The 24,077-nt window shown below is 52.5% G+C and overlaps 1 protein-coding gene across 1 annotated transcript; it reads left to right on the forward strand.

Annotated features, from left to right (window-relative positions):
* Positions 1 to 2,101: 2,101 nt before the first annotated feature.
* Positions 2,102 to 23,866, forward strand: NT5C1A (5'-nucleotidase, cytosolic IA). The gene is made up of 6 exons (XM_082464513.1): positions 2,102 to 2,346; positions 9,152 to 9,319; positions 9,786 to 9,915; positions 11,481 to 11,603; positions 13,863 to 14,047; positions 16,096 to 23,866. Exons 1-6 carry the CDS (start codon positions 2,221 to 2,223, stop codon positions 16,459 to 16,461), a joined length of 1,098 nt encoding a protein of 365 aa, XP_082320639.1. The 5' UTR covers positions 2,102 to 2,220; the 3' UTR covers positions 16,462 to 23,866.
* The last annotated feature ends 211 nt before the right edge of the window (positions 23,867 to 24,077 follow it).

The following is a 24,077-nucleotide window of genomic DNA, read 5'->3' on the forward strand; positions in this document are numbered from 1 at the left end:
ATGGGGTCTCTGCTGCCCTCTGCAGAAACCCTTTTCCATCTTTATGCTGATGGGCTCATTCTGCTCACAGAGTTTCTGCCCCCTCTTAGATTTATGTTGCACGTAACTGCAGCTTGCTAAGGCCCATCCAGGCCTCTTGGAAGCCAACTGTATTTCGCAGCATCCTTGGCTTCTGTTCTTACAGTTGACTATCCAGCCCCTGTTTCCCAATTCTAAATTCCTGAGAAAGAGGAATCTGGTTAGCCCAGATCATCTTTTCAACCCAGGCTACTACACAGGTCAAAGGTCACTGGACAGCATGGGGATGGTTCACCTTTGGGTCAGGTGCTCACTGCTATCCAAATAACTCTATACATTCTCCCTGATGACCTCCTCCTCCTCCTCCTCCATGAGGCACCTGAGAATAATTGACCCTTTCCTAGAGTTTCATTATTTATTGCTGTGTAACAAGCCACCCCAAAATGGAATGCTTAAAACGATAAAAACGTATCATTTTTCATGATTCTTTGGGTTGGCTGGGCTCAGCTGGGAGGTTTTGCTACTTTATGTGCTGTCGGTGGAGGTCACTCCTCCTGCTGCACCCCACTAGGAGCTGGGCTGGGGCTGGAACAGTAAGATGACCTCACTCATATGTCTGGCAACTGATGCTGACAGTTGCCTGGGAAACCACTGTTCTCCACTGGCTTCTTATCCTCCAGGGCCTCTCTGCCTCTCCATGTGGCCTTTCCAGACTCCTTTACATAGTAGCTGGCTCTCAAGAGGGCAAAAATGGAAGGTGCAAGGCCTCTTAAGGCTTAAGTTTAGAAATCACACAGCATCACTTCTACAGCATTCTATTAGTCAAAGCAAGTCAAAGCAAGATGCTGGGTCAACTCAGATTCAGCTCCACCTCTGGATGGGAGAAGTGTCCAAGTCACATTGCCAAAGAGCAAGCAGGATGGGAGAGAGTTTGAGGCCATCTATAGAAACAATCTACCAAGCCTGGAGAAGGACAAGTCTAAACATACTTCCCCCAATCCTAAAACTTTCTGTTATGATTATTTCTCCTTTTCTCCCATGCAAGGTTTGGTTGGTTCCTCCCAGGTCATGAAGGAGGCTGGGAAGACCCCTCTATTCTGTACCCCATCCCAGTCAGACGTCCACCAGGCTAAGCCAGTATTTTCTCCTGCTTCTCCCACCCACCTTTGCACACTTCTAGACACACACAGAGATGCCCCTTGTCTGCTTCCTAGCCTGTGCCTTGGAATGAGGGGCATTAATGTCTGCACCTCGGGGTCTGCACCAAGGAGGGCAATGCCCTAGAACTCCAGGATGTTGGTCCAAGACTCTTGGGTTCCTAGGCTCCTTTTCTATCCTCTTTCAATCCAGCCACTTCGTGGCGGATAACTAACCAAGCTCAGCAGGTGGTACCTGGGAGTGCGCTCCCCCTGCTGGCCATCAAGGGGCCAGCAGGAACCGGGGTCCCCGGGAGTCTCCCTGGTCTGGGTCCCCCGCCAGGCCAAGGGGAGCCTGGTCTCGCCACCGACTTCAAGGGCCCCTCCGCCTTGGCGGGGAAAAGCTGCCCGGCTGGGCCCTCCACTGTGCCCCCAGCTAGGAGCAGGCTCCTGCTCGTGGAAGGAGCTGTCCATCCACCACCTCCTCCCCCTCTGCGGAATGGACTAGGGTTTGAGGCAAGAGGACGCCGCTCAGGGTCCCACTGTCCTGGCATCAGAGGGGAAAGACGGGGACTAGCTTTTGTTTTGTGGGGGCGGCTAGCTTTGCATTTTCTCCTTTGTGGATCACCACCCCGGGGGAAAAAAGTTGGCAGGCCTCCCCCTCTCTCGGTGCCGAATAGCTCCTGCGAAGAACACGATCCCCGCAATCCCGAACCCGCAGCAGCCCGCAGGCCCGGCTTAGGCCCCCTCCTCCTGCGAGCCCGAGGGTCCAACCGCCCGCCTCCCCGCCCCCCCCCACCCGCCTCATTTCGGGGAAGGAGAGCGCAGCTGTCCTGAAATACACATCCACCAGCAACAGCAGCAACGCACCGGCTGCCGACAGGGCGAGCTGAGCACCCCAGCGGCCGGCCCCCCCCACCCCGCCCTCCGGCCGGCCCGCACGCGCACTCTCCACCGCTGCCCGCCCCCTTCTCACCCCCGGGACGCGCCTCCCTCCCGCAGCCCAGCCCCGCCGGCTCCGCTCTCCGCAGCCGCCTTCTCCGGCTGGGCCGGGTCAGAGCCGAGCATGGAGCCTGGGGAGACCCGGGAGCCCCGCGAGCCCGGGCCGGGGGCAGAGACCGCCGCGGCCCCGCGCTGGGAGGAAGCCAAGACTTTCCACGACAACCTCGCGCCCAAGAAGAAACCCAAATCGGTAAAAGCAGGGCATGGGTATGGGGGAGGGCAGGGGGAGGGTCACCGGAGAGGGGGTCGTCAGCCCTCTGGAGAGGCACCCGTGGTGCCCCTCCGAGAAGGGACGCAGCTCCTCAGCACCAGAATGCGCCAGGCCGTTGGCACGGGCTCGGGTTTATTTTTGGAGCTCTGCTCCGGTGTTTCTTTTATCTCGGGGCTCGGGTTCCACGCCAGGATCCCCCTCCCTCATGCTGACATCAGGGCCCAGCTTCAGGCCGCGGCCCAGCCCCTCCCCTTGCAGGCAGCCTGGGGCGAGCGGACGGCATTTGTTGGCAAAGCCGGTCAGCGGCGCCTGCGGAAGCGCCCCGGGCTCAGGTAACCCGGCTCCTTGCTGTGCGCTCCAGTTTCTGCCATCTGGGCACCGGGCTCCGGACCCGAACCTCTGCGTTTAGGGTCTGAGTCAAGGTCCTGCGCCCTGGGCTCGGGGCGCCGGGTTCCCCGCGTCTTAAGAGAAGGGAGCTGCACTGGAATCTGCTCTCTGCGCTTAGGGCTCTGCGTCCCTGGTTCTGGGATCCCGACGCTGGACTCTGCTCCCCAGCTCCGGGCTCTGCTCGCCTCACAGGGGAGCCCTCGCTGGCATCGACATCTCTGCGACCTCAGTGGTCGTCTCAGCCCTTGGGGATTCACACAGAGGAGGGAGCTCGTCTCCCCATTGGACAGATTCATGATGCCCTGGTTGGTCCCTGGGCCTTGCTCACTCCAGCCTCCCAGATCTCAGAGCTTGGGAAGGGGATAGAGGATCGAAGCTGGCTCAGAGCATCCTCCAAAGAGCTCCAGCCTGAGACCCTTCCCGTAAGGCCCACCCTGTCAATAGTCATTCCCCCAGAGCACCTCCAGGCCTGCCCAGCAGTGGGGATTGAGAATGAATTAGACTGAGTCCCCGCCTCAGGAGCTCACAGAGACCCTGGACATGGTGAGTGCTCAGGTGAAAGACCCTAGCCCTGGGAGCATAGAGGCGGGAGTGACTGCCAACTCAGGAAGTCTTTTAGAGGTGGCATTTGAGCTGATTTTAAAGCCTGAGTAGGTGGACTTTCCCAGGCAGAGAGGGAAACAGGCTGGGCAAAAAGCATGACTGATGTCTTTGAAACTGAGAGGATGCAGGATCTTAAGGAGAAGAGTTGAAGTGATGCCAGAGACCCACAGAGGGCCTTGAATGCCACATTAAGGAGTCTGAACCTTATTCAGTGGGGTTAGGGGTCTTAAACCTAGGTTCCATGAAGCCCCATGTTTCAGGGGGTCTACTCACATGTGAAGCCAATTCATTTTCTTTCTTCCTCAAACTATGTTTTACACAAGTAAAAATAGGTGATAAAACTCAACTTACTCAAATGTGTTATTGGATATTTTAGCACCTTGGAGACTGCCCACATATTAACTTATGCTACAGGTTGATTATCTTGTTAGCAAACCTCAGAATAAAGCTTTTCCTGTGATCTGTTTTAATAGAAGAGTATCTTGAGATTGCTGACAATCGTTGCTGAGTCTCCTGAGGGTTGTAGTTTAAAACAGAACAAAACAAAAAAGGCTTTTACCTGGGGCTTCCCTGGTGGCGCAGTGGTTAAGAATCCACCTGCCAATGCAGGGGACATGGGTTGCGAGCCCTGGCCCAGGAAGATCCCACATGCCCCGGAGCAACTAAGCCCGTGCGCCCTAACTAAGAGTAGCCCCCGCTCTCGCAACTAGAGAAAGCCCGCGCGCAGCAATGCAGCCAAAAATAAATAAATAAAATAAATTAAAAAACCAAAACAAACCAAACCTTAAAAAAAAAAAAAAAGGCTTTTACCGTTTGCAGCCACTTATTGGTGTGAATCAGGGCTTTCTCAATGCTGCGCAAAAACCAACAAACTGAAACAGAAACAAACTGACTAGATGATGAAGCTTAAATCCACACTGGTCTCCTGTATTCATTGGTTGACATTATAATAAATATATCGTGAATATGTAATACATTTGAATTTGTAGTATAAATTTATACCAATAAAATATGGTACTATATGGTTTACATATTGGGGTTCCTCCCAAGAGTTCATTTGCATAAAATGTCAACCTACTTTTAAAAAAAGTATGAAAACCATTATGGAGCTATCGCAGGACTTTTCAGCAAGGGATTAACGCGGTCCATTTTCATTTTAGAAAGGTCACTCTGAGGCTGTGTTGGTGGATGGATTGGAGAGGGTGTGTCTGGTAGCAGGCAGATCCGTGAGGAGGCTGGTCTCTGCCTGGGGAGGAAGCTGGACTAATGTCACGTCCTGGGGGATGGAAAGGAGGGGTTGGACATTGGGAACTAGGGTGGTGAGTGGAGCACGTCAATCTGTTTCCTCCCCAAGCACCAAGGAACCCGGGAGCTCAGGCCCAGTCGTCAGTTATGACCTCTCGGTCAGCCCCTGGCCCTCACTGTTCTCTGGGAGGCAAGGAGACTGGTGGCTTCTTGGGCCCTACTCCTTCCTGCAGAAACCCCTCCCCCCTACAAGCTATTCTGGGGGCTTTGGGCCTCCTGGGCCCCATCAGGGCCTGGCCTAGGCTTATTCTCATCCCCAGGAGCCTGAGTGAAATATTTAACCCCCTAAGGCCTATAGGAGGCCCTCACCTCATGAGGTCAGAGGACTACCTCAGTCCAAACCTGCTTTGTTCCTCTCTCCTCCGGCAGCCCTTCTCACTCTAAGTCCTTCTAGAAATAACAGCTTTTGGCTATGTTCCTATCTTGGGCCCAACAGGCAAAATCACTTTGGCCTCAGTGAGAGCTCCTCAAGCAGGCTGGGTGGGGCTGGACTGCCCTCCTTTATCCCTCCATTCCTGTCCCCGAAGCAGGAGTAATCAGCTGGACCCCCCAATACCACCCCCCTCCAGTGAAAGACAGGGAGAGCTGGCAGGACCTTGGCTCCCTGGAGCCCAGTGTTCCCAGGCTGAGTTCCTGGTCTGGGGTAGGGGGTCTTTCTGACCCAAGCTTCAGTCTGGCATCTGGACTTCTTTCTGATTTCTGGAGGAACTGTCTCTAGATGCACCTGACATCACGTGACAGGGTGGCCTCCCTCTGCAGCGAGGTCCAAGGGGGTGTCTTAGTGCTTGGCTTCTCCCCAGCTCCGACCAGCCCCTTTCACTTGTTCCTTCAGCTCCGCCTGGAGCCCAGACAGGCTGCTTCTCTCTCCCAGCTGGGATTCCATATTTCCCCCAGCAGCTCATGCCCGCTAGGCCCTTAGACTGCTCCTCACTTGTACAGAGTCAGAGCAGGCTGAGCAGGGAAGCAGGGTCCTTGCCCTGGGGCCCTCCATTCTGGGGGTAAAGAGAGCCCTGCCCTGAGAAACCTCACTCTGAGGGCATGGTGCCCCTCACCAATTCTCCCAGATCTGGGAAGGGAGGGCTGGGGTGTGGGGAGTGTCCCAGGGAAGTGCCTGAAGTAGCAGGGGTTGGGGTCTTCTGGGAGTGGTTGAGGAGGGGCATATGGGAGTAGAGTGCTGCTGTGTGGACAGAGGCCAGGCTGGAGGCCAGAGACTTGGGATCTTATCCTGGCTCTGCCTTGCCTTTGCTGGATGACCAAGAGTAATACTCTGCCCCTCTCTGGGCCTATTTCCCCATCTGTAAAAGAAGGAAGTGGAGACTCCTGGGACCAAGGCAGCTGGGATATTTTTCTTGCAGTGGCCAGAGGTGGGATGGGATGGGGTCTGGGCCGGTCAGCCGGAGGAGACCCAGAACATAGCAGTCTGGCAGGGACTGTGGGACAGAAAGTGACGAGCGAGACCTTGGCTGGCTGCCTGAGCTGGAGCAGCGGGCTTGGGAACCTGCCTGAATGAGCTGGAGGGTAGCTGGCTCTCTGTCCTTGAAGGGGTGTTGGGCCTGTCCCTGGGGCAGTAAGCCCAGGGGGCTAGGCGGTCTTAGCCCTTGTCCTGAAGGCCAGCAGGCTTCCTGGGTTTATGAGAGTGGGCCTCCCCACCCCCCCAACCATACCCTTACCATCCCTGGCCATCCCTCTATCACCCTTTTCTTTAATTTTTATCTTCCTTCCTTGAAGGCTCATGGTGGCTGAGAGGTTTGGGAGGTACCCAGCCCAAGAACACACAGACACTTGGGGGCGGTTGGCAGCTGGGAGAGTTACTGGGCTGAGCCCCAGAGGACAGGCACCTGTCCTGCCAATGCCTTATACTCACCCTGCTGGGCCCACACACCATCTTGGTTGGGATAAAAGTCAAATGCAAACTGAGGTCCACCTCCTGAGTTTGGGGACTCTGGTCTTCTATTCCTATCTTGAGGTTCTAAATCTTCATTAGCCACTAGCCATTTTTGGCTACTTAAATTTAAATTGATTAAACTTAAAATTCAATACAATTAAAGATTCAGTTCCTCTGTCTCACTGGCCATATTTCAAGTGGCTCCCTAGCCACATGCAGCCACACGGAGAGCACTGGACATTTCCATTATCACAGAAGGGTCTATTGGACAGTGCTCTTCTAAAGCATGCACAAATCTCTGCCTTGGGGGTAGATCATAAGCTCCATGGGGGCAGGGATCACAACTGTATGATCCCTGCCATGTCCCCAGCACAGTGCCTGTCACATGGTCATCACTCAATGTTGTCAACTGATTGGGACCCAGGCTTGACTCCAGAGAGAAGAAATGGGATTGAGTGCGTGACCTGCAGGGCTATAAGGAGCAGGCCAGAATGCAAGGTCCATTTATGAGTCTTGCCCCCAACTTGAGTCCCTGTTTCCTCATCTGTAAAGTGGGAATCATAGTCCCAGGATTGCTCAAGTCATAGAGATGTGGTGGGACTCTCTGGGTGTCTGTGAGTCCCTTGGGGACCCCAGGGATTATGAAGGGTCCAGCTGCTGCCTGTGGTGGCATTCCTCTCTCCCCATTCTGCTGGACGTGCCGAAGGAGTTCTGAGGCTCTCCCGGGCCCCTGAAAGAAGGCCTTCTGCAATCTAGCACCTGCCTACTCTTCTGGGCTCAACTACACTCTGCTCCCATGCACAGAGCTCTGCTCACCTTTGTGAAGGCACGGCGTATGTGCACACCTCCTCGTGCCTTCCTTCGCCCCACTCCTCCTTCAAGGCTTTGCTGAAATGCCTCCTGTCCTATGACAACTTCCTCTGAACACTTGTCATCGAGACTTTGCTCTCACCTGGTTCTAGCACTCATTTCAGTCCCCTTTGCATCTCCTTCTTTCTCCCCTACCAGCCTGTGACTCTGAGGGCAGGAGCCAAATCTCCACCAGTATCATTACCAGACAGAGCCCAGGTGCTTGGCACAAAGAACCAGTAAATGTTTGTCAAATTTGCATCAACCGAAACAATATTCTCTGAGCATTTACTATATTTCAAGCAACTTGAACAGATGAGGGCACTGCGCTGGAGTTTCTAGTTCATGTTAAATTTGGCATGGCAAATACTGTCTCTCATTAAACTATATTGCTTAAAAGTTCAGAGACATTAAATATTTACTGAGCACCTACTATGTGCTAAGCACAGTTCTGAGCACTAGAGATACTATAAATGAACAGGATAGTCCCGGTTCCTGCTACCTGAGAACTTAAGCATGGTTCCTGCTTCTAGAGCTCTGTCTAGAAATAGAAATAGTTAAATAAGTAATTATAATTTAGTGTTAAATTTTACCAAAAAGGAAATCCTTAGGAGAGGTAGCAAGCCCATGACTAGGGGTAAGGGAAGGCTTCCTAGAGGTGACTTGTAGTTTGAGACCTGAAGGTTGGATAGAAGTTAGCTGGAAGGGCAATCAGGGAAAGAGCACATCAGGCAGAGGAAACATCATGTGCGAAGGCTCAGAGAAGGTAGAGGGGAAGTGTGCTCAGACATGAGAAAGGTCAGATTGAGCAAAATGGGGTAATAGGAAGGTGACAGTGGAGACAGAGGTAGGGTCTGTCATGAAGGGCTTCCTACTCCATATTGAAGGCTGCCGATCAGAATGTGAGAAGAGTGGGTACCACTGAAGGGGGAAGCGGGGTATGATCAGATCTGAATCTGGGAACAATCCCCTGACAACAGTATGGACCACATATTGGATGGAATGAGAGATGGTGATGGGCCAGACCATGGTAGGGAAGACAGAAAGAAGTGAATGGATTCTAGTAGAGTTGGCATGTTTTGGTGACTGATTGATGGGGGAAGGGGGTGGAGGAAGAGGGAAGACTTGCGGTTGACTTCCAGGCTTCTGGTCTAGGTGATGAGTGGTTGGTGGTGCCAAGCATTGAGATGAGGAAAGCGGGGAGGGGACCAGGTTTGGGGGTGCAGAGAATGCTGGGAATTCAGCCTTGGGCATGATGAGTTTAAGTGTCTATTAGTCAACTGGGGCAGTTAGATATATGAGTTTGGAGCTCAGGAGAAAGATTTGGGCTGGAGATAGATGTTCTTATATAATTGTCATGTTTCTGGGCACCACTTCTTCCTAAGGGCATGTAGCTCCCATTTTGTGATGGAAACCATGTGGAGACCATCTTGAGCATCTGTCATACTTTGGCTATATACACTGTATTCATTTTTCTGTCGAGTCCAGATAGCTGGTTAGATTGCAAACTCCCTGAGGGCATGTGCCTCCCATCCGATTGTCCTCCTCCGTGGGGAGCCATCAACTCCCTCAGTCCCCAGTTGGGTCCTGCACAGAAGGGGTCCTGATCTAGGTCTGCCTCTGCCCAAGGCTGAGCTCCTTAGGGCAGAGGCTGGACCTGTGTCTTCTCCCTGTCCCCAGTCCCCGGAGGGGCTGACACATGAGACCTTCCTCAAGAGAATCTGAGAGTCAGCCCCTTCTCCTGCACCCCTGCAGCCCAAGCCTCAGAATGCAGTCACCATTGCCGTGTCTTCCCGAGCCCTGTTCCGCATGGACGAGGAGCAGCGGATCTACACAGAGCAGGGTGTGGAGGAGTACGTGCGCTACCAGCTGGAACACGAGAACGAGCCCTTCAGCCCTGGGCCGGCCTTCCCCTTCGTGAAGGTGAGGGGCAGTTCCACCACTGGCCGTACAGTGCCTTCATGGGCATTAGAGAAAAGCACTCCCATGGGTGTATGAGTAAGTAAAAGGGGTCCCCTCTGGGCAGATGCCACCACACAGGAGCATAGTTTGGCAAGGGGACAGCCATTGTGGGAAGAAGAGGCCACCCCATCCTCTGGACTAATGCAACACCACTCCAGGTAACCAGCTTAGTGCGTGGAACCTGAGCTGGATTTCGACCCCCACTCACCCTTTTAGTGAGGCACCCCTGGGCAATAATCAACCCGCACAGTGGCAGAGACTAGGAGGAGATAGCCCGCGTCCACTGGTCTCACCCCGAGCCTGGCCCCTGACCTCCCCTCTCCTCCCCGTGTTGGATCCCAACTCACCCCTCCTCCCCAACCCTGGCTACCAACTCCAGGCACCAGTCCCTGGGGGTCTGAGCCCGAGGGTCCCCTCTCCCATCCAGGCTCTGGAGGCTGTGAACAGGCGGCTGCGGGAGCTGTACCCTGAGAGCGAGGACGTCTTCGACATCGTCCTCGTGACCAACAACCACGCTCAAGTGGGCGTCCGTCTCATCAACAGCATCAACCACTATGGTGAGCATGAGGGCTTTGGCCATGACACGACCCCTACCGGACACCTGGGGTTGGGGTCACACCTCTGCAGGGTGCAGGTAAACCCGCTGGAACCGCGAGCTCAGAGGGGTGCTGGTAAACAGGCCCTTTCAAGAAACAAAACAAACCCCCAAAACCCTGCTTGTATAGCATTGCCATATTCAGGGTGTAAATATTCCCACCATGGCTGATGTCAAGCTACCAATAGTTGAAAAATCTAACTGGCTCCAAAAGTCCCTGGATGTTTAACATTCGGCTCTTGCAAGCTGGTACAAGCCGGCTCCAGCACATCGCTGCACAGGCCCCACTCTCTATGTGATTGGGCAGGGCACTTGCTGCCCCTGTGCCTCAGTTTCTCTCTCTGCAAGAGGGCTGACAGGCCTTAAAGTCTGCTGGCGGAGGCAGGTGCAGTCATCAGAGTGAAGGGACTTTGTGTCTTAGTCCAAACTCTTGATTGAAAGTAATAGACCCTCCAGAGCCAGCCTAAGCTGAAGAAAATGATTTTTTTTTTTTTTTGGCTGTGCTGCATAGCATGCGGGATCTTAGTTCCCTGACCAGGGATTGAACCTGTGCCCCCTGTGTGGAAACACGGAGTCTTAACCACTAGACTGCCAGGGAATTCCCGAAAATGATTTCTTATTAGGTTACAGGTGTGCCTCTTGGAACCACAGGGAAGGAAGTGAAATTGGGCCCACAAAGGCCTGAATCCAAGTACTGGAAATCTATCCAGGGTTTTTTTTTCTCTCTGGACCACATGAGCCCTTATTTCTGCTTCTCTCAGCAAATCTGTTCCTTTTTTTTTTTCTTTTTTTTCTGTCTCTTTTTCTCTTTCCTCAAACTAGGTTTCTCTGCTTTTCATGAATATGGCCAAAATTTACAAGTTTACAAGTCCTTGTTTTCAGCAACCAAGAGAGGCCAGTTGGCATTTTTCAATCCTAATTTCAAATTGTTAGGAGCAAGGGTGATATTCAAAATATTTAACCACCTTGTGACATAAGTACCGAGGAATCAGGATAGACACCACCTATGGTACTGGGACAGAGTCCTGAAGGACCCCTGCTGTGCCCTTCCACTGTGGACCCTCCTGTGTGAGGGGCTGGGGTAGTGATGGAGTAACTCTGTGGGCTCAGAGCAGCAGCCATTTATCAACAAGCAAAGTTTTACAACCTGCACAGACATAGGTACTAGGTGACTCTCAGCCCAGGCTGGAAGGGAATCTAATTGGCCCAGCTTGAGTCAGGTGCCTACCCCTATCCAGTCAGCTATGACCAGGTGGGACCACAAGCCACAAGGCTGGGACCTACTTTTGTAGTACTGTGATCCCCTGACAAGGGGATATTACTGTGAGCCAGGCAACCCCTCCAGAGATGTGATCATCCCCATTTCATGGTCGAAGAATGGAGGATCTCAGAGAGGGGGAACGCTGGCCTAAAATCACTCAGAGAATCACTCTGCTGCCCCACCACCACTCAGAACCAAGATGGCGTCCACTGAACACGGAGGGACCACTCTGAGGTCCTGAGGGTTACTCTCTATCTCCTCTCCAGACCTGTCCATTGAGAGGTTCTGCATGACAGGCGGGAACAGCCCCATCTGCTACCTCAAGGCCTATCACACCAATCTCTATTTGTCGGCTGATGCAGAAAAAGTGCAGGAAGCCATCGATGAAGGTGAGTCAGACTGGGGAAGGAGAGTGTGGGGAGTCTGGCTAAGGGGTCTTAGAGATAGGAAGCCTGGTCCCAAAGCTCTGAGCAGGCACTAGGGGTTGCCATGGTAACTGGAAGGGCAGCACCTTCCTTAATTCCTATGACCTGTCCTGTAAACTCTGAGAACAAGGCCTCACCTATTTCACTTATTGCCCATCTATTCCACTGTCCCACCTCCTCCCCTGCCATGTTAAGGATGCTTTTACTCATCAGCATCACCCAGCCTTCCGTTTCCATGGGAACCCTCCTTACAGTCCAGAAAGCTACTCCCTTCCAAGAATCTTCCAGGTCAGTAGGAGTTCTAATTCCTGTGTGACCATGGGCAGCCTCTGTCCTTCTCTGGGCCAATGAGGAGGGAAATCAGTACCTAGTCCAGCCTGAGCAGTAGAGTCTGGGAAATGGGCAGCATTCCAGCAGCTGGGCCGGCCAGTGCTGAGGTGAGGTTAGAGACACGGCTGCAAGTGCTGACAAAGAGAATTTCCCTCCACGTGTCTCTTTCAAGGGGCAGTTCTGGGGATGGTATCCAGTCTCCTGACAAGGTGTGTTTCCCTATTGTTCACGGAAGAAGACAGGCTCACAGGGGAGGAAGAACTGCCCACTGCCTGAGAGGGTTCCTCAGGCTGAACGCTACTGTTATTTTATTTATTTATTTATTTTGACATTTTATTGGAGTATAGTTGATTTACAATGTTGTGTTAGTTTCAGGTGTACAGGAAAGTGATTCAGTTTTATACATATATACATTCATTCTTTTTCAGATTCTTTTCTCATATAGGTTATCACAGAATATTGAGTAGAGTTCCCTGTGCTATACAGTAGGTCCTTGTTGGTTATCTATCTTATATATAGTAGTGTGTGTATGTTAATCCCAAGCTCCTGATTTATCCTTCCCCCCGGTGTTTCCCCTTTGGGAACCATAAGTTTGTTTATCAACCAACGATATGTTTACTTTCCTCTTCCTCTTTCATGCTGTCTCCTGCCTGGAAGCCTGGCTTCTCTCCCGCTGATGCCTCACTCCCCTGTGCTGCTTGGGGTTCCAAGAGACTTTCTTTAACCAGGAAGCGGAAGCCATTTCCCTAGACAGATGTCACTCCCTCTGGTTGGGGTCTTGGCATTGGTCCGCATGTGTGCCTCTATATGTCTATAATTTAAGCCCAGGCTAGGGAGCAAGGGATGGTCAGGAGGCAGGCCTTCCCCAGGTCCGGTGGTTCTGGTTCATCTTGGTTCCAGCACTGGCAAAGCTGAGAAGGTGCCTGGCCTGATGTCCAGGGCCTGGGCCTACTTACACATCCTCAGGCTAGTGAAGTTGTGGGGAGGCTGGCATTGCTCTTTCCTCCCAAAGCTCTGCCTCTGTCCAGGTCTGCGACCCTAGATTCCCAAAGAGCAGGGCTGACATGGCCTTTGGAGAGGGGAAGAATCGGGGTTGCGCTGAGCCCACTGCCTGGGTCTCCAGCCAGCTGGTACTGCTTTTTGTTGTCCAGTGAGCTCTAGTTGGAGCCAGGGTTCCCAACAGGCATACTGGGCCCTCTGGAGAAGCCCAGAGTCTGTGCCGTTGTGGCGGCAGACTGAGGGGTGCCCACACCCACCTCACTACAGACTGCAGCCTAGAATCTCAGCCCCAGACAGAGCTGAGCGCCTTAATTTTATCTTGGTCCAGAGAGGGTGAGGGACTTGGCAGAATCAACAGCAAGAGAGTAACTGAGGCCCAGCCAGGGTTGGGGCTCCTTCCCAGCCCCCATGTAGATCTACATCAGGGGCCTGTGAGGAACTCCAGGAAGGACAGTGGTGGCCTGGGGGACCCTCCCTTCCATCCAGGACTGATGTTTGTCTGGTCCATACCAGCATGAACTTACTAGATATTAAAGTATTGAAATTCCCCCATGCCGATTGATAAATAGCTCCTGCCCTGAGTTCTCTGAGTGCCCCCTGTTCCCTGGGACACCTCCCAGACCTTCCCTCAAAGCAGCAACTAAAAGGGAAACCCTGGCATAGGCTGGGGCCTTCAGAGCCCTACTCAGAGCAAAAGCCACTATCCATTCTTACTGGCCCGTTTTGAAATATTCTGAATATTAGCCCTCGTTAGCCGGCCCCTGAGTCCTAGGTGAGGCAAGCAGGGCAAGGATAGCCTGAGATAGCCCTCTCCTGGCCCCCAGGCAGCTGAGGCGGGTGTCGGGGCCCTATTAGCTAGACGAAGGCAGACAATGCTTGCCTTTCTCTGCCCAGGGATCGCAGCCGCCACCATCTTCAGCCCCAGCAGGGACGTGGCTGTATCCCAGAGTCAGCTGCGGGTGGCCTTCGATGGGGATGCTGTGCTCTTCTCAGATGAGTCGGAACGCATCGTGAAGGCCCACGGGCTGGACAGGTTCTTCGAGCATGAGAAGGCCCACGAGAACAAACCTTTGGCCCAGGTGCTCCACACACTCCCCGGAACCCTTGGGTGGAGCAAGGAAGCTCCCCAGAACCTGCCCTTGGCTGGAACCACCAGCCCAGAACCAAACCCCAAGCTCAGCCCAGAATCCAGCCAGCTCCCCTCCCTAGGCCTCCAGCCTTCCTCCCTCTCATCTGACCCCTGGGTCCCCTCAGTGAGCTTCTACCTCTTCTTTGAGCTCCCATCTCTCTCACTTCATTCCCATCCCCCCTTTGAAGCCCACATTCTCTCTCTAAGCCCCTCTCTGAAGCCCCTACCTCTTCTTTGCAGCTCCGTTATGAGGTCTCCATCCCCACCGCTTCTCGGCCTTTTGGCTAAAATCAAGTGTAGGTCTCTATCCCCTTCCTGAAACCCCCATCCTCCCTCTAAGCTCCCAGCTCCTCTCTGAAGCCTCCATCCTCTTTCTGAGGTCTCCGTCCCATCTCTAAAGTCCCCATCCCGCTCTGAAGGCCTCATGCTCTCTCTCTGAAGCTGCCATCCTCCCTCTGGAACGCTTGTCCCCTCTGAGAGATTTCCCCACCCCTCTGAGAGGTATCCCATCCTCCCAAGAAGTCCCTGCTTCCCTCACTGGAGGAAAGGAAGAGCTGGGCTAGCGCCCTTCATTGGGGCAAGGAGATCCAGCTAGTGTGGGGTCTGGGCAGCCCATCTGCTTTGGGCCACACCAGCCCTTCACACCTCCTGCCATCCATCCTTTGGCCAGGGGCTCAGAGACCCTCACTCACCCTTAAACTGCTCAGAGTCTCACTGAGAGCAGAATACACCCTAGAGCTGGTGGAAATTCCCTGGGGTTGGAGCAACTGGCATTCTCCAGCCCTCCAGCGAGCTCCTATCTGTGCTTTTAACAAAAATCTGGGTGCTCAATAACCCCAAAGCCTCTCTCTCCAAGAGCTCAGCAGGCTTCAGCTATGACTCCAGAGTATTCATTTCACTTTCCCTCTTGTTGGTTCCCTCTGAAATCCTTGGGAATCCAGAGCGGGACAGTTTTTCCACTAAGTGGTAGGCAGAGCCCCAGGAGACCACTGCTTGCCCCAGGTCACCCAGCAAGTGAGGGGTCTCCAAGATTAGAAACCTACCGTTCCTGATTTCCAGCTGCGTTACAGTTTTCTTCTTCATCATCCTCTGGTTCTTTATTCACATCTCCTCATGAAGCTTCATTGCTCCAGGCACTGTGAAGAATAAACCCTTCCCCTGACCCTACAGAGCTGGAGCACAACACCCTGAGCCACTCGCCTGCCCCAGGGGCAGGGTTGACATTGGGCAGTGACACATTGGTCTGTCTGTCCCAGCTAGAGTCCATTCTGATTGAAGGGTGCCCATGCCATAGTTACTAAATATTCTTTTTTTTTTTTTTTTAAGGAATTCCTTTTTTTAAAAAAATTATTTATTTATTTTTGTTCATTTATTTTTGGCTGTGTTGGGTCTTCGTTTCTGTGTGAGGGCTTTCTCTAGTTGCGGCGAGCGGGGGCCACTCTTCATCGCGGTGCGCGGGCCTCTCACTATCGCGGCCTCTCCTGTTGCGGAGCACAGGCTCCAGACGCGCAGGCTCAGTAGTTGTGGCTCATGGGCCTAGTTGCTCCGTGGCATGTGGGATCTTCCCAGACCAGGGCTCGAACCCGTGTCCCCTGCATTGGCAGGCAGATTCTCAACCACTGCGCCACCAGGGAAGCCCACTAAATATTCTTAATATCCTCCCTGCTGATGAGCACAAAGGCCAGACTTAACGGAGTTGCAGGGCAGACACCCATGTACCTGGTGGGCTGCTATAGTCACAGCCCTGATATAGTTTTTCTGACGCAGACATCCCCAATCACAGCAGTATGGACACCTAGACTGCCATAGAGACCTACAGTCCAATTGATGCATGCAGTGGCCCGAGCAGGCATAGCAGAACTGAGAGATTTAGAGATCCTGAGAAACTTTCCCACCCCAAACAGCAAGATCCTAGTGTTATAGGTAGGAGCCCAGCAGGGGAGGGGGCAAGTGTCTGGGAGAGGGGTGAGCTCACAGTGTTCCTTTGCCTTCTCATAGGGCCCCTTAAAGGGTTTTCTGGAGGCTCTGGGTAGGCTGCAAAAGAAGTTCTACTCCAAGGGGCTGCGGCTGGAGTGTCCAATCCGCACCTACTTGGTGACGGCACGCAGTGCAGCCAGTTCTGGAGCCCGAGCTCTCAAGACCCTGCGCACCTGGGGCCTGGAGACGGATGAGGCCCTGTTCCTTGCGGGAGCACCCAAGGGCCCCCTCCTGGAGAAGATCCGCCCACATATCTTCTTTGATGACCAGATGTTCCACGTGGCTGGGGCTCAGGAGATGGGCACAGTGGCCGCCCACGTGCCTTACGGTGTGGCGCAGACACCCCGGCGGACCACACCCACGAAGCAAGCCACATCTGCACTGTAGCTGAACCACCAGCTTTGCTGACCCACATTGCTCCAGGCATGGCTCCATGTCATACACGTCGCCCAATGGACCCTTCTAGTTCCTCACCTCTCTGCCCTTCTGCATGTCCGCCCTCATCCCTATGAGTGAGGTACTTGTAGGAAATTATGCAGACTGGTCCGGCATTCTCACCAGCTCCCCTTTTGGGCAAACACTGTGCCATGATCCTGGCTCAGAAAGTAAGACTGTGCAAAAAAGCTGGGTTTCAGGGGGAAGTTGATGGGACTAAGGGTGAGAGGGTCAGAGCAGCAGGGTGCCTCAAAAGGGGCTTATGAAACCAGCTCAGTGTAGTACAAAGAACACTGCTTTGAGAGAGATGGGATCTGGCTTCTAAGCTTTGTCCTGGCATTGTCCACGTCTTTAAGTTCCCTTGCAAGGGACTCTAGGATGAGGTGACTTCCCCCTGTGGTGCACTGGTGAACTCTCCATCCTTGCAGGAGCCCCTGCAGCCCCTTTGTCACCACTTCCAGGGGAGAACCCTCACTGCTTGATGAGTCAGTTTCCCCATCATTTAGGGGGTTTTCAAACTCTTCTTTAGCTAAAAAGGCTTGGTTTTATAAGATTGCCCTCTTTGAAGGAAGGATTCTGAGCCAGGGCTTCTCCTGATATATATGGCACCTTCGTACAAATTATAGAAGGACGCCGTCTCTAGAATGAATTGTGAAAAGACTGCCCTTCCTCTGGGCTGACCCGGACCACGCTGGGGCACACAGCTTGGTCAGCAGGCTATAGGCTGGATTTTGGCCCCTACCGGCTCCTCAGCCCAGAGGCCTTTGTCAAATGGGCAAGGCACACAATCATCCACAGCAACCATCCCTATAATTTCACACGTTTGAAAACCACTGGATGAGATGACCTGTCTGCTTCCTGCGATGCCTTAATCTGAGTCATCAAGGGTCAGCTGCCAGGTGCAGGGTTTGTGGAAGGAGGGAGGGAGGGAATTTAACCTGCATGCAGACTCTCCTCCGGCCAGCAGGGGGCACTGCAGGCTCTCCCTGGGAAGGCGCTTTACTAGGCCTGCTCAGTGCTTCCTTCACTTTTGCTTTTTAGCCAAAGTTAATTTGTTCCTGCCTATCAACCCCCTCACCTCAACCCTCACTCCCTCAATGACTGTGTCCTACTCTGCTTGCCAAGCAGCCCTGCTGGGGGGAAGAGGTGGAGAATTGGTGTTTATTATTGTGAGCTCAAATGCAAGGGGAGAAACCTTAGGGGCTGAAGTGGGAGGTGGTCCAGGCTGAGCCCAAGGGAAGGCCTGCCTGGAGTGATATAGGAAGTGTGGGGAGGTCAGGTCTGATGCAGTGACTGGTTAGAGAGGAAGGAGCTGCAATGTGCATTAGCAAGATTCTCCAGCTATGGGATTGTGATTGGAGGTAGCGAGCTCTTCGTCACTAGGATGCTGTCAAAGGGACTCCAGGATGAGGTGACCTCCCCCTGCGGTGCACTGGTGAACTCTCCATCCTTGCAGGAGCCCCTGCAGCCTCTTTGTCACCACTTCCAGGGAAGAACTCTCACTGCTTGATGAGTCAGCCTCCTCCTTTGCTGACCAGCTTGGCTTTCTCCGGAGAGAGGGTGGGACCTCCAAAGGCTGGTCCCTCAGGAAGACCCAGAAGGGGTGAGGAGATGTCAGTGGCGGGGACTGATTGCCCACCCTCCTGGGCGAATCCCAGCTGTGAGCAAGCACTTTATGAAGAAAGCCAAAGGTATCATCGGAAGTGTGTGCAGGGGAGCTGGAACACTTCTGGGGGCAGGAAAAGGGGTGACAGGCCACGTGGGGCCTGACCTTTATCCTTTTGAGGACTCAGCCCAGGGTCTGAATGGGCACAGGTTCTGGGCAGTGGAGGGCAGGATCGTAATGTCAGAAAGATAACGCAGGAGGGAGAACGAAGTCAGAAGACTGAGGTGGTTCTGGAAATGAGCAACAGTTTGGGTGAGAAGAGAGTCCTGGGCTGGGCTTGTCCTGTCAGTGCTGGAGCGGCTGAGAGGCTGGCTGTGGGGAGGAAGGGCAAGGCTGTGCTGAGTGGCTGGGCACCGCCAGGGGACGGGCAGGTGACGAGGATGTCCTTGCACAGGGTCATCCCATCAACAGCCAGGATCCTTCTGGCCAACAGAGGAGGCCTCAGGGCAGAGGATCTGGTTTGGAGCTCTTTCCTCTGCCGAAGCTCCCAGCCCAGCCAGAGATACTGTGAGACCTAAGGACAGCCTCCAGGAAACCAAAAGGAAGTGAGAGAAGGAACTCAACCCCAGTCACTCTTGATCTTGGCCGAACCACACAAAGGCCTGCTTCTCCTTCCTCTTGGGTCAGAATCACCCCTTGGGTGAGCCTCCAGGGCTCACAGAGCCAGCTGGTAGCCATGAGAAGCCTGCAAGGCTGGGCACAGCCGAGGTTCACTGCATGGCACTAGGCTGTGTGACCAGGGTGGACACATGCCCTGTGAGGGCAGCACCAGATGTCACCTAATTAAGATGCACCGAGGGATGCTGAGACCAAGAGGTCCTGCCCCCAGGGCCTCGCGATAAACACCCCTGATTCTTCCAGGTCTCTCAGGAAGCAGGAAAACGTGATGTGGGAAGCAGCAAGATAAGGCGCCATAAAAGCTGTGTATTTCACTGGAGCACTGTTAATAGACTTGGACAGCCCTCAGCGATGAGAGACACTAGGGTCCAAATTCTATTATTGAAACCATAAATGAGCATTTCAGGCCTGGAAAAAAGCTTTCAGTGTCTGGAATAAAAGGCCAGAAGTCCTGGGGGCAGGCTTAGACAGCTGCCAGACACACCTTCTGATTGTTTCAAGCGATGAGGAGGCGTCCTGGGGAGAAGAACATCGTTTACTGTATCAGCAGACAAATTAAAAAGCCATGCGAGCACCAAAGCCCCAGGCCCAGCCATGGACTGCAGCACTGGGCCAGAGGAGCCACAGCTCCTGACATGCAGAACCCCTGGAGCCCAAAGCATGGCACCCCAACAGCGCCTGCAGAGCACGTCCCAGGAAATTCTTGCCAGCCAAGTCCCAGACCCAATGGAAACTGCCACTTAGAAAAACAGAAGCCCTGTTACTATGCACTGAGATTGCCAAGGTCACTGCAAAATAGCCCTCTCTGCTTTCTGAGAGCCCAATCAGAATGATGGGGATGTAGCAGAAGGAGTTGAAACCAGCAAGAAGTGTAAATCCAAGCTGGATCCAGCATTATAATGATACTCAACTGGTGTGCACCAGCAGCTAAACTAGTGATTAAAATATTGAAATGTCTCCATAACAGTTGTAAATAGCGCTGGCCTGAGCCCCTGACTTCCCCCTCCCCATGGACTCAGCTGCCCTGGCCCCTTCGTCTTCCCACGATCCAGCAAAAAGGGGGTCCGGGAGTCTGTGCCAGCATGATGGCCAGTGTCCACTCTGTTTGGGGGTCCCCTGGCCATGCTGGCTTGGAGAGGTTAAGTAAGTTGCCCAAAGTCACACAGCTGGTAAGTGGCAATGGGAGGACTCGAGCTCATGTCTGTCTGATGGTGGGACTCAGGCCCTTAACTCTTTTGCCATACGGCCCATACGTGCATAGACGTAGCAAGAGAAGCTTCATAGCAATGGCGTTCCCTTGACAGTCTGTTAACATGTTGACCCCCTGCATGTTAAGATACTATAATAGACTTGAGAGGGTACATCTTTGTTATAGCTTTCTAAATAGCTAAGAGGAATTTAAACTAGGGCCAAACATTTGCAGATCTTCTAAAGCACCTCCAGACAACCCCAAGTTCTGTGGAACCCGGTTCTTATTGGGCTAATGCTGGGTTTGGCAAACGCAGCTCCTTGGCCAAATATAGCCCACCACGTTTTTGCAAAGAAACTTTTATTGGAATACAGTCATGCCCATTTGTTTACATCTGTCTTCAGCTTTCAAACTATAGCAATGGAGTTGAATTGTTTCAACAGAGACCAAGGAGCTGAAAATACCGGGTCAGCCAGAAAGTTCGTTCGGGTTTTTCAGTTCCAGCCTACGAAAAACCCGAACGAACTTTTTGGCCGACCCAATATTTCTCTGGCTGTTTGCAGAAAGAGTTTGCTGACCCCTGGGTTAAGGCAAACATCCCTGGCCCGCTCCTCTGTGGGAGAGTCCAGCTTACATCCACCTAAGCATTCGGAGGTAGAGGCTGGCTCGTTTGCAGAGGGGGCAGCACGAGACGTCTCTGTGCCCATCTGCAGGCATCGTCAGGGATGGCAGGCACTAACTGAGAACCTTGATGCTAAACCCAGCAGACCCTTGGCATCTGAAGATTGAAGATTTCAAAGTTTGACCATTTTCAAATGACCCACGGCCTGTTGTGATTTGGAATGTTGATGCACACATTTGATTTTAGCGTGCTCTCCCAAGCTGCTGGGTGAGGGGCAGGGAGCGGGGCCCCTGGCTAGGGCTGAGCCCAGCTGGCTGGCCTCTGCTCAGCACGGCTATGTTGTTCTCAGCTCCTCATTGCCTTTGAGGGGCCTCTTGAGAAGTAGTAAGTGCTGGTAGATGGATGGGCCTTAGGTAAATATTAATTTTGGATAAAGTGAAGTGCCCCACGTTGACTTAAGGACCCACATCTAACAAGTCATCCATATGCTCTCTGTGGAAGCAAGAACAAGCTCTTCACGAAGACGGTCCCGGTGAGGACTTCAGCTGGCTCAGAAGTTACTGATCAAGTGAGAGATAAAACTCCAGTGAAAGTTGGAATGACAGTTTTCTTGCGGTATTAGGGAGTGAGCAACAAACACGCATACCCTTATGATGGAATTGTGAATCAGGAGAAATCTGCCAGTGTAGGGAATGGCAAGTGTAGAAGTGGTCCTACCTACCGCCATGGTTGCTGGCACTGTTCCGTCGGGATACTCTTCTACGCTAAGCCCAGGCTTGACCTCGGAATCCTTCTCAACCCAGCATTCCAGGCAGCTACTACCAGTGGGTTGGAGTTGGCATGAAAGATGAAAAACCTATGTTGCCATCCCTATTGGTGTTGGATACTGCTTTCCAGGGGGGCGTGCAAGGCCCTGAATGTTCATTCCCCAATGTTGTGCTGCAACTCTGAGGATGCCAGGGTCTCACCCCACTCAGGCAGAACACAAAAAGGAGGAAGAATGGCATCCTGTGTTGGTGGCTTCCTTAGAAGAGGTGCCTGAGAAGCAGTGTCCCAGGTTTCATGGTCTTCAAGCAAAGTACAATACGGCTGGCAACTTTTCAGTTACCCCTCCTACCAGTAGGTGGCACTGCAGGCCAACACTCCGCTGCTGGCCATAGTTAATGGTTTTCTTCCCTGGTTACTTTTCTCTCCTTCCATGTTACTTGGTGCTGTGCTGGACTCCCGCGAGTAGCTTAGCCAAAAAGGACTTTAGGTGCTGCTAAACATAACTGTGTGATGAGCTGACAGCTCCTACCAACAGCCACTGTGATTGCATGTATCGACACACTCATATGAGTGTGCGCAACAGGATTAAAACTGCACGTATGCATGCTTTTGTGGGTGTATGTAATGGGGCAGATATCTCTGCTGACGACTGTGTGTGTGTGTGTGTGTGTACAAGTTGGTTATCTCTGCTAACTAAGGGTCCTGGACCCCACATACTGATGGCCAGCCCTGCTTCCTGGGACTAGTTCTGGCTCTTCCTATCATCTCATGGGCATTTGCACATATGCAGTGTGGGGCTCTCTGAGGCCCTTATCTATCTCTCCAGCTTCTAGACTCTGGCCAACAAGGTCTTGGCTCCTAACCCTCTGCCTCCCCCGCCCTTATCCCTGCAGCCTTGGGGACAAAGTGGTAGAATCACTTTTGGCTGCACCTGCCTCACCATCTACATTTATTTCTTCCCTCCCCTTGACAGTCCTGAGTCCAACATGTACAGTTGGGCAGATTGTGCACTGAACAAAGGCAGATGGAACCATTCACACCATGAGTGATACCTCCTAGGCATCTATAAAAGCTGCCAACTGTACCCAGCTGCCCTGGTCGTCTCATGGCCATGGCTAGGAAAGCTTCCTTCTTCCCTGCCCTCCTGGCCCAGCCCTGCCTAGGCTGGGATTCCTTCCTCTGCTTGGGTGTTCTAGTCTGGCCCAGAAGTGACTTACCCTTGGCCTTGATCAGGAAGTATCTCCCTGATGGGCCATCCCCAAGAGGCCTTTGGGTTCAATTTATGAAAATGAAATATGGCTGGCAACTTTTCAGTTACTGTAAGACAAACCAAAACTCTGCAGATGGGGTCGCTGATTCCCACACTCCTGGCCTGCAGGTGAGTACGCCTTCACGGGCCAGCTGTTAAGATGGCTCTGCTATGGAATTAGGGTAGAAGCCTCAAGTCTAGGTTTATAGCTGCACCAGGTAGAAAATCGTGAGGTCGCCATAGACTGGACACCTGTGCCAGGTCACAAACTCTGATGCCTCCAAGGGCTGGACGGGAAACATCAATGAGCGAAGAGGATTAGGCAAGGACTGTAGCAAAATGCGGAACACATATGCTGTAGTCTGACACGGTTGCTGCCGTGTGGGAATGTGGCCTGCTGGTGCCAGATATTCCTCCCCATTTTCCAAGAGAGGCTAGAAATCTGGACTTTTAAATGTTGGCAACTGAATTCTGAATTTAGAAAACACTGTGCATGCCAGATAAACCACATCTTACAGGCCAAATCCGGCCTTTGAATTTCCATTGTGCACCCTCTGACCCAGGCCCAGTGAATGGGGTTTTTCAGAACTGAGTAATTGAGTATGAGGATATTACACTCAGACTCACAGAGCTTTGGATCTTTAAGATAACTTAAAGATAACCTAGTTCATTCCTTGTGTGTTTTAAACTGTGTACATACAAACTTTTTTATTAACAGCACACATATCCTTAAGTTCTAGTTTCTACCTAAAAGGATCTCTGTACCCCCAATTTAGCACAAGATTTAAAATGAAGTCTCTACACATAGTAGGCTTGGATCTACCTGTCAGAAGCCCTATTTTATACCATTTACTTTATGACAGGTCTACTTCTGTCTTTTGCGAACATGGGCTGCCCTGGTCTTCCTTATAACCTAACTTCTCTGGGTTGCTTTCCATGGTAAACCTATAAGTGCCTCCTTAAACAGTTGGGCCCTGTGTTTCTTCATCTGTGGGACTTCCCTTGCCTGGGGGTGAGACTGCTCACACTTTTCCCAGCTTGGTCCCTCCGTGGTCTGCCCTCAACCTCCAAAGGCCCCCAGCTCTGTCCGGCTCTGCGGCATTTACCAGCTCACACGATAAAGGATGCCACGTGCTGGTCAGTGTGGATCCCTTTCACTACTCATGCTTGTCCCATACCTAATGTTACAGCCTCGCCTTCTGCTTCTTAAAAGCCATTCAAATAAATAGAAGAATTTTAAAAATAGACTTAGGTTGCCTTCTTGTCCCCCCTCACAACTGTATTCACAAACTGGCTTAGGGTCCCTTTAAGAAATGCCAATGGGAAGACTGGATATATGTATACGTATAACTGATTCACTTTGCTGTACACCTGAAACTAACGCTACATTGTAAATCAACTATACTCCAATAAAAATTAAAAAAAAAAAAAAAAAAAAAGAAATGCCACTGGGGAC

The sequence above is a fragment of the Balaenoptera physalus genome, assembly GCF_965194825.1.
Source record: "Balaenoptera physalus genome assembly, chromosome: 1".
Classification (NCBI taxonomy): Eukaryota; Metazoa; Chordata; class Mammalia; order Artiodactyla; family Balaenopteridae; genus Balaenoptera; species Balaenoptera physalus.